Raw genomic sequence first — 11,251 nt, 5'->3', positions numbered from 1 at the left:
ATTATTATTATTATTATTATTATTAAGTAAACCTGATGAACTTTATTGTATATAAAGTAAATAGAAAATAAATGCTTGATCATATTTATTATAAGGAAACGTCAATAATTCCAATAAACTCTAGAATTTTGACGTACTGGTCGATAGTCAGATGGCGGGGGGGTATCTGATGTCTTGAGAGGTCAGCTAGTGGGGGAGGGGGGGGGGTATCTGATGTCTTGAGAGGTCAGCTAGTGGGGGAGGGGGGGGGGGACTTGATGTCTTGAGAGGTCAGCTAGTGGGGGAGGGGGAACTTGATGTCTTGAGAGGTCAGCTAGTGAGGAATATGACGTCTTGAGAGGTCGGCCAATATGAGATCAAGCAGCTAAAACATGTCTGGTAAAAACTGCTGTTAAGAGAAGAAATTTGTTTTTCATAAGAAGTAGCCATTGTATGTGTCGAGTCATGAAGCAGCAGACGTTTGTGTACATGCTGGAGAGATGAGTGTGTACATGCTGGAGATGAGTGTGTACATGCTGGAGATGAGTGTGTACATGCTGGAGAGATGAGTGTGTACATGCTGGAGAGATGAGTGTGTACATGCTGGAGAGATGAGTGTGTACATGCTGGAGAGATGAGTGTGTACATGCTGGAGATGAGTGTGTACATGCTGGAGATGAGTGTGTACATGCTGGAGATGAGTGTGTACATGCTGGAGAGATGAGTGTGTACATGCTGGAGAGATGAGTGTGTACATGCTGGAGAGATGAGTGTGTACATGCTGGAGATGAGTGTGTACATGCTGGAGAGATGAGTGTGTACATGCTGGAGATGAGTGTGTACATGCTGGAGGTTAGTCTCCTAGCTCAGTTATCATTGGTCAGCTCAGTGTTATATCATGTCTCCTAGCTCGGTGTTATCATAGACATTCATTAATATATATACAGTAAATAAAACGAACAATCGCCAGCTTTTAATAAATGTTATATAACCATTCAAGTTCAAGTCCGTTTAATTAAGACTAAAATACGTCTCAAAAGGATAGAGTAGCTCAGGCTATTTCCTAAGAAATGCTTTACTGTTGTAATAGGCGGTCTATTCGATAGACCTATATTCTCAGACCAATGTTGGCTTGCTTGCAGGTTCTCGTATTATAAGTTGCACATAATTTTGTTCCATGAAGCAAGTCTGACAACATTGTTCACAGACTTCTACTTTCTTAAAGCGTTTGGCGAATACCTGTTCACTTACGTTATATTATTTCGTGTTTAAAACACATGTACAGATTAAAAATATTCGTAACATCTATTTAGCGATATATAATGTTGATATGAATTGTTGAAGTCTTTTTAATGGTTAAAAAGACTTTCTCTGTGAGCACATGTTGGGCAAGCTATGTTAATTTGACGATGATAGACCATGTTATCCACTTCTAATAAGGTTAGGTACAAAGCCATAATTAACAAGCCACAGGTGTGGATACTATACAGGTGTGGGTCGAGTTCCAGGCCTCATATACCCAGTTCCATGCCTCATATACACAGTTCCATGTCTCATATACACAGTTCCATGCCTCATATACACAGTTCCATGCCTCATATACACAGTTCCATGCCTCATATACACAGTTCCATGTCTCATACACAGTTCCATGTCTCATATACACAGTTCCATGCCTCATATACACAGTTCCATGTCTCATATACACAGTTCCATGTCTCATATACACAGTTCCATGCCTCATATACACAGTTCCATGTCTCATATACACAGTTCCATGTCTCATATACACAGTTCCATGCCTCATATACACAGTTCCATGCCTCATATACACAGTTCCATGCCTCACACACACACACACACACACACACACACACACACACACACAGTTCCATGCCTCAGAACTCTTCCTGTGTCATCCACCTCATCACGACGCCCCCTCGGGAATATCCCAAATATCACTGATGTTCGCGCACAGCTTCTCTTCGCTTTCCACAACCGTGGATGTGATGTAGTGTGTAAAATATTAATAAAAATGCCTCGCCGAATTTTGGATGACAGAGCTTTAGAGAGCACGTTGTGTACCGACTGAACCAATAACCAACCTCTCACATATACCTATATATGTATATACACATGTTTATATATATATATATATATATATATATATATATATATATATATATATATATATATATATATATGCGAACAAGCCTGAATGGTCCCCAGGACAATATGCAACTGAAAACTCACACCCCAGAAGTGACTCGAACCCATACTCCCAGAAGCAACGCAACTGGTATGTACAAGACGCCTTAATCCACTTGACCATCACGACCGGACATAATGAGGTGATAGCCGAGGCTATTTGAACCACCCCACCGCCGGCACTCGGATAGTAATCTTGGGCATAGCATTTTACCAAATCACCTCATTCTTTGGGGCACACGTGAGGAACACAAATGCGAACAAGCCATTCAGGCTTGTTCGCATTTGTGTTCCTCACGTGTGCCCCAAAGAATGAGGTGATTTGGTAAAATGCTATGCCCAAGATTACTATCCGAGTGCCGGCGGTGGGGTGGTTCAAATAGCCTCGGCTATCACCTCATTATGTCCGGTCGTGATGGTCAAGTGGATTAAGGCGTCTTGTACATACCAGTTGCGTTGCTTCTGGGAGTATGGGTTCGAGTCACTTCTGGGGTGTGAGTTTTCAGTTGCATATTGTCCTGGGGACCATTCAGGCTTGTTCGCATTTGTGTTCCTCACGTGTGCCCCAAAGAATGAGGTGATTTGGTAAAATGCTATGCCCAAGATTACTATCCGAGTGCCGGCGGTGGGGTGGTTCAAATAGCCTCGGCTATCACCTCATTATGTCCGGTCGTGATGGTCAAGTGGATTAAGGCGTCTTGTACATACCAGTTGCGTTGCTTCTGGGAGTATGGGTTCGAGTCACTTCTGGGGTGTGAGTTTTCAGTTATATATATATATATATATATATATATATATATATATATATATATATATATATATATATATCTATTACTAAAAATCTGAAGCCTCATTCTGCAAGCTATCGCGCTGTGAAAGTCTGTGAAGCCTCATTCGTAAATTATTGTAGCTTTCGTGGCTACAGGGAAAACTTCCTTCCAAATTATGACCATAAATCCTGAGAATACTCGCGGAGATGGTTTAATTGCTTCTTACTTCTCTCTATCTTGGAAAGGACTTTCTCGGAATGATTACTCGACCGGAGAAATTTGCATAAAGTTGCTCGAGCCTAATTTCGATCTCTGGGTTCCGTATTATTTTAAGCTTTCACGGGGAATTGTGTAGGCTACTTGGTGATGCTTTGTTCTTCACGCTGGGGTACAGGGTTCCTTATCTTATCTTATCTTGAGGTTATCTTGAGATGATTTCGGGGCTTAAGTGTCCCCGCGGCCCGGTCCTCGACCAGGCCTCCACCCCCCAGGAAGCAGCCCGTGACAGCTGACTAACACCCAGGTACCTATTTACTGCTAGGTAACAGGGGCGTCAAGGTGAAAGAAACATTTTGCCCATTTGTCTCCGCCTCCACCGGGGATCGAACCCGGAACCTTAGGACTACGAATCCGAAGCGCTGTCCACCCAGCTGTCAGGCGCCCTCATGCTGGGGTACCGGGCATCCTCACAAACCCAATGTATCTTCCTGTATCTAAATAAATAAATAACTGTACAAGTCCTCTATAAATTTTGACTCATCAATATACACTACTACTCTAATCATAGACCACATACACCATGCACTCCAGGAAATCATGAAACACACAAGCAATCTCATCCATTCGTGCATTAAAAGAAAAAAAAACGACCACGAAAATCCTCTGATAGTTTCCGTTGCAAAAATCGCCAGACTGCGCTCGACATTCGTGCGGAACGGAAACATTCAGTGCATTTAAACTATAAATAAGCAGTTTATATATATATATATATATATATATATATATATATATATATATATATATATATATATATATATATATATACATTTTTCATAAATTTATTGAAATGGCGTTACAATTAAATGCACACAGTATTAAGTGTTTATTACTTCCAGGAAGGAATTGAGTGTAATAATACGTAAAATACCGCAGCTCCGTCGTATAATGTATTTCACATCATGATATGCTTTTTCCATTTCAGGGAGAAATGATTTTTGTTTTTTTCCCCGCTCGCGACTTGGGAATCACAGACAATCTTGGCTGTGTGATGATGATGTCTCCGTGCTGTGTTTAATAAACTGCGGTGTTTAATGTCGGTAACATGAAGCTTGTTGGCCTTATCGAGGTTCGTCTAGTCAGTTTTGGCACATAATGGGTTCAGGGACTGAACCCCACAATTCATTTAGCTAAGCAAGTTACAATCTTGATGAGTTAGTTATAACATTCAGTATAAGTCGTCACATCAACAATGGGTTCGAGATCGACCACAAGTACAGGTTCTAAATTAAGCAAGTGACATATGTGGAGAGCCTAGTGTCACAATTGATATGTCTATCCTGCACACCGCCCCCCCATCCAGTGGGCAGCGGTGGATAGGTTAAAATCATATTAGTTACTACCTACAGTTAGCAACCTGGGGATATTTGGATAATATTTCTGGCAGCAGATCATTTTGAATGAAATATTTACACATCGCTGGAACATTGGTTATAGAATTGTCTCTGAATTCACGATCTTTTCGCACTCCATCACATAGTGACGGAGGGTGTGCGAATAATTTTGTTGACACAGTTTACATTTGGTCAGGTCTACATCAGCAGATAATGAGAATTCCCAGAGATACTTGTAACCGAGTCTAAGCCGAGCAGTAGTAACATCTAGAAGTCTGCTGATTGTATTAGATGAACCATAGATGTGTGGCTCCTCTTGCATGATAGTATGATGATAGCTGGAATTTCTGGTGTCGATTTCACTTTGCCTCAGACTTACAAGATCTTGTTGAAGTTCTCGGTGTACTGCTGCTCTCAGATTGCTCATTGCCAAGTCAGTGATTCATAATCTTTTTTGTTTGGAAGAACCAGCCGGCCGGCCGAGGGGACAGCACGCTGGACACGTGATCCTGTGGTCCCGGGTTCGATCCCGGGCGCCGGCGAGAAACGATGGGCAGAGTTTCTTTCACCCTATGCCCCTGTTACCTAGCAGTAAATAGGTACCTGGGAGTTAGTCAGCTGTCACGGGCTGCTTCCTGGGGGTGGAGGCCTGGTCGAGGACCGGGCCGCGGGGGATACTAAAGCCCCGAAATCAACTCAAGATAACCCCCATCTGGCTGACACAGTACCCACTGCAGGTAACCCCCCCCCCCCCACTTAACTGACAAATTGGGTTTGACAGGGAACCCCATTAATAGCCTGTGACCCCAAGACCCGCGATCACGTAACATAGACAGCTCTAATACCCGGCTGTCTCTGAACCCATCCTCTTACACATTACGTCGCTTTTCGCTCGTATGCGCGCTCAGACTAAGAAACAAGAACGTAATTTAAAATGGAATCGGTTTACGAAAGTGACATACTGTCCCGTTTTCTGTTTTGGGTCCTCTGGCTTAGTTTCTTAGGATATTTCCTCTTAGGAAATTTTCAATTATCGGTTTTCATGACGTTTTGAAACCTTAGGAGAACCTCCTGTCCTCCTAACCTACCAGAGGACTCTTAACTTGCTGTTTTAGACAAAAAATTATCCAATTTTCTGTTTTTCAATTTTAAATTTCGGCCTTTTTTGGCCGTAGCGTCGTTTGACCGAGCTCGCCAAGACTGGGAAGGCATGACTGTGTTAACCACTGGAGTGTGAGAACATCACGGCGGTTGTGCGTGCGTGTGTGCTTGCGTGTGCGTGCGTGCGTGGATGGTATTTCACACTGGTGGAGTCCTAGGCTGCGGCGGCCTCATAATATAAAAAGAGCCTCCCGACCCATCGTACCACAGACATTAAAGACGTCTCCGCCAGTAACCTCACTTCAGGATTGGTCTCTACTACCACCAGCACGATGTTCAAGTGAGTTATCACAGATGAAGTCTGTGCAGTGCCTGTTGGCGATTATTTGTACTTGTAGTACAAAGTACAGTACAATAGTTTCTGCCCGAAACGCTTTGCGTAATAGTGGCTTTAGGCATTGTATGTACTAGCTCTATCTATAAAGCCAACAAACTTTGTAAAATCTCTTTATGTATGTACCTTACCTAAATAAAATTATTATTATTATTATTAGTACGTGGGTGAAGCATTTACAGCGTTGTGGTTCGAACAAAATGTGTATATCTTGAAAGGTTATCTTGAGATGATTTCGGGGCTAAGTGTCCCCTCGGTCCGGTCCTCGACCAAGCCTCCACCCCTCCCTAGGAAGCAGCCCGTGACAGCTGTCTAACTCCCAGGTACCTATTTACTGTTAGGTAACAGGGGCATCAGGAAGAAAGAAACATTTTGCCCATTTGTTTCGATGGAGTAATTAATGAGCATTTTACCCTTGTTGATGAAGACGTCCTTTACTATTATCTTTACTATCTTTACTATTATCCCCGTTACTGATAGGCTGTCAGTGTTCGGGCCGGTGTTCCTGATGATGCTCCGACTGGCGTTCGGACTGGTTCGCGCAGGCAAATACGGCTACCAGACCCAGGACCAGCCACAGGTCAGTCCAAGTCAACCTCAGACCAGTGTTTATATGTACTTTACCTAAATAAACATTTGAATTTTTGAATTTTTTGAATTTTATGAAATGAAAAACGCACTTGCTCGTCACGTCATATATGTGAGATACTCGCCTTTGAGAATATTATATGGAGAATTTTAACGGCAATTAACGATGTTTTAACGGCAATTAACGATGTTTTAACGGCAATTAACGATGTTTTAACGGCAATTAACGATGTTTCTGTTCTTGGATTGTGTCGTTGAACAGCCCTGTGCTACCCACGTTAAGTACATCATCCAGTCTGTTACGGAGATACAGACGTCAGTATTGGTGAGTATTGTGAGTGATAGATGTACTCAATGGTAAGTATTGTGAGTGATAGATGTACCCAATGGTGAGTATTGTGAGTGATAGATGTACCCAATGGTGAGTATTGTGAGTGATAGATGTACCCAATGGTGAGTATTGTGAGTGATAGATGTACCCAATGGTGAGTATTGTGAGTGATAGATGTACCCAATGGTGAGTATTGTGAGTGATAGATGTACCCAATGGTGAGTATTGTGAGTGATAGATGTACCCAATGGTGAGTATTGTGAGTGATAGATGTACCCAATGGTGAGTATTGTGAGTGATAGATGTACCCAATGGTGAGTATTGTGAGTGATAGATGTACTCAATGGTAAGTATTGTGAGTGATAGATGTACCCAATGGTGAGTATTGTGAGTGATAGATGTACCCAATGGTGAGTATTGTGAGTGATAGATGTACCCAATGGTGAGTATTGTGAGTGATAGATGTACCCAATGGTGAGTATTGTGAGTGATAGATGTACCCAATGGTGAGTATTGTGAGTGATAGATGTACTCAATGGTAAGTATTGTGAGTGATAGATGTACCCAATGGTGAGTATTGTGAGTGATAGATGTACCCAATGGTGAGTATTGTGAGTGATAGATGTACCCAATGGTGAGTATTGTGAGTGATAGATGTACCCAATGGTGAGTATTGTGAGTGATAGATGTACCCAATGGTGAGTATTGTGAGTGATAGATGTACCCAATGGTGAGTATTGTGAGTGATAGATGTACCCAATGGTGAGTATTGTGAGTGATAGATGTACCCAATGGTGAGTATTTGAGTGATAGATGTCTGATGGTGTATCTGTGGCTCCTGGTACCCAGCTTCCTGTGAACAGTTGCAATATTTTATCTTGAAGTATCCGATATGTGCGCGCGCGCAAACACGATCACCTGGGTGTGTGTTTTACGAAGAGTTAGGGCTGAATTTGAGCTCTTGGGCCCCCATCTTCTCATCTATTCTTTGTGTGGAGTAACCACACCCGAGGAATATTTCGGAAGAGGCTTCTGGTTTCGTACTCACGTTGTGAAATTTCATTGTGATTTCATTGTGAAATGAAATATGGGCTCGCTATGACAGCGACAAGCTGACCTTTGGTTACCTGGTGATGATTTCGGGGCTCATAGTCCCCGCGGCCCGGTCTCCCAACAAATTAAGCCTCCTAACGCCCAGTATTCCTAACAGGAGTTAGAGTAGGACACCGTGTGAAGCGAACTGTTTGAATATTAGGACTTTTAAGTCTAATTCTATGTTAGAAATTGATGATGTTGATGCAGCTACCACTCGTCAAATAATGTAATTAATGTTAATTGATGAACTTAGTACCGTCTTGATCCAGAGACAAGACTGAAACAAGAATTTAGATCTTGTTGATAATTACTTTAGATATCAAAACACTTTGAGAAACTACTTAATAAGCCCAAGTATCCAGTACGTTCAAGATCATATATATGCTCAAATTTCGGTGACAGGTTAACTAAAATTCAAAATAAACTTTAATATGACATTTATTATTATATGTGGCGTATAGTGGTCTCAAATGTGTGGGTACCATTGTGTAACTACATATATTGACGTAATGGACAATTACATGGTAGAATTTGGTGCGACTCACTTCGTGATCCGGGGAAAAATATAGCTAAAAATCTAATTTAAATATTCCTAAGCCTCGTTATAGCACATATATGTACTATATTACACCTCAAATATAGCCATGTATTAGTCCTAGGGTGGTTAGGTTAGGCTTTATTAGCGACATAAATACAAAATCTTTTCCCGATTTTTTCAAATTCAATATTACCCAAGCCTAATTGACTTTTGTTAGGTTGGTATGCGTGATAATATGGCTGTCCTTACGCGATTCTGAGACCAAATTAATATTATACTGAAATATGCATTGTTTACAAAAGTTTATCTTGTAGCACTTAATGAACAAACTTTGAAGAATATATTAAATTTACAGACGACGACACGGCTGGCTACAATAACAGCCACGTTGACGACAACAGCCACGAAGACAGAAGCAGCCACGAAGACAGCAACAGCCACGTTGACGGCAACAGCCACACAGACAGCCACGAAGACAGAAACAGCCACGCAGACGGCCACACAGACAGCCACGAAGACAGAAACAGCCACACAGACGGCCACAAAGACAGAAACAGCCACACAGACAGCCACGAAGACAGAAACAGCCACCCAGACAGCCACGAAGACAGAAACAGCCACGAAGACAGTGACGGCTGAGCCTATCACCAAGACGGTGAACCAGCTCTTCACCACCACCGTCGTCCAGAAGATGTTCGTCACCATGACCAAGGGGTGTGGAGGCGTCGGGTCCGGTGGTAAGTAAATAAATAAATATAATAAAGGTTTATTCAGGTAAGGTACATACATACAAGAGATTTTTACAAGAATTGATAGGTTTATAGATAAAGCTAGTACATACAATGCCTAAAGCCACTATTACGCAAAGAGTTTCGGGCAGGAAAGTCTTGGTGATAACCCAGATAATATTCTGTACTCCGGTGGACCAGGCGAGTACTAATCCGTCCTCTAACAAATTAAAGTAGCTTTTCCCTAGTATGCCCTACGGCCAAAAAAAAAAGATCGTAATTTGAAAATGATAAATAATTGAAAAATAAATTTGGGTTTTATTCTTCAAAACGGCAAGTTAAGGGTCCTCTGGTTAGGTTAGAAAGGCGGAAAGTTCTCCTAAAGTTTCAAAACGTCGTGAAAACAGTTAATTGAAGGTTTCGTCTCCTAATCTAACAGCCTAAGCCGGAAGATCCAAAACAGAAAACTTCACTTTCGTGAGCCGATTCTGTTTTAAATTACGGCCTTTTTTTTTTAGCCTGAGTGCACATACGTGCGAAAAGCGACGTAATGTGTATGTTGACCAGACCACACACTAGAAGGTGAAGGGACGACGACGTTTCGGTCCGTCCTGGACCATTCTCAAGTCGACTGGACCATTCACAATCGACTTGAGAATGGTCCAGGACGGACCGAAACGTCGTCGACCCTTCACCTTCTAATGTGTGGTCTGGTCAACATACTTTAGCCACGTTATTGTGACTCCTCGCCTGCGTAATGTGTATGAGGATGGGTTGTACCATAGCCCCTACTTCTTGTAACTTTTTGTTCAGTGCCTGAATCAACAACAGTGACCGGCTCACTAACGATGGTAACAGCAGTTAAGGTAATTATCTAGGCAAGCGCTAAGCCATTATCATGATTTTATCTTAATTTACCCGAGGGCAGCCATCTCCAGGGGGGACAGAAAGCCGACGGTTTGTCAAAGGTGCTCCCCCTCCCTACTGTTATTCCTTGGGTTTTTTCCAGTTGCATTTTGAACTGGAGCAGTGTTGTCATTTCAGTCTTCGGCGGGTGAGTAGTTCCATTGTTTCATTACCTTATAAAAGGCTGACCATCTGTTTCCTCACAACACGTAATATAATTGTTCTACGTGAGGAAGAGTGGTTTTAATCATCGTGTCTGTTACAAGAGTGGCTCTCTGTGTTCCAGGATATGGCACCCCAATCAACTTCGGCTGGTGAGGTCGTTGTCCCTGGCACTGTGGCACTCCGCAGTACATAGTCTGACGGCCCCTGGCTCTGTGGCACAACACTATTTATGCAGAGTTGCACTAGGTAATCAACACTGAAACTATTGATGAGTTACAAGCAATAAACTATCTGAAGTAGAAAATGATTGATGTCATTGACCCTCCTCGTGTAACCCGAATATGAGCCGTAAGGAAGGAAGGAATGCTCAGGGGGAAAGCGCCAAGCCATTACGACTATATAGCACTTGGAAGGGGTCAGGATATGGGATGAGACGGGGGGAAAGGAATGGTGCCCAACCACTTGGACGGTCGGGGATTGAACCCCCGACCTGCATGAAGCGAGACCGTCGCTCTACCGTCCAGCCCAAGTGATTGGGAAAGCTGTCATGAATTGTGTATAACGTCTTGTCATCAATAAATTATTATAATAATGATAAATCAAAAATACACCACATATCCTTCCCTGGTTGGTGCATTCTTTTGATAATTATAAAATTAGCAAAGCAATTAAAGCAATAAGATGCTTATCTTAAGATACTAACAAGGTTAGGTAAGGTCAGTGTTTTCTATGAATCTTTTTAAGGGTATCTATTATGTTTAGAATATCACCTATGCACGTAGTTAATAAGTCAATATTGACTTATTAAATTTGCGAGAACGGGTTGCAAATTACAGAG

The 11,251-nt window shown here is 42.2% G+C and overlaps 1 protein-coding gene across 1 annotated transcript; it reads left to right on the top strand.

Moving 5' to 3' along the window:
* The first annotated feature begins 6,515 nt into the window (after window positions 1–6,515).
* LOC123758536 (putative per-hexamer repeat protein 5) lies at window positions 6,516–10,807 on the top strand. Its single transcript, XM_045742992.2, has 4 exons — window positions 6,516–6,642; window positions 6,913–6,975; window positions 8,970–9,351; window positions 10,535–10,807. The coding sequence occupies exons 1-4, from the start codon at window positions 6,571–6,573 to the stop codon at window positions 10,564–10,566; spliced, it is 549 nt and encodes a 182-aa protein (XP_045598948.2). The 5' UTR covers window positions 6,516–6,570; the 3' UTR covers window positions 10,567–10,807.
* Window positions 10,808–11,251: the final 444 nt, after the last annotated feature.

Source organism: Procambarus clarkii, chromosome 11 (assembly GCF_040958095.1).
Source record: "Procambarus clarkii isolate CNS0578487 chromosome 11, FALCON_Pclarkii_2.0, whole genome shotgun sequence".
Taxonomy (NCBI): Eukaryota; Metazoa; Arthropoda; class Malacostraca; order Decapoda; family Cambaridae; genus Procambarus; species Procambarus clarkii.
The sequence above is the reverse complement of the archived record's forward strand: the minus strand, read 5'-3'. Positions and strand labels throughout refer to the sequence as shown.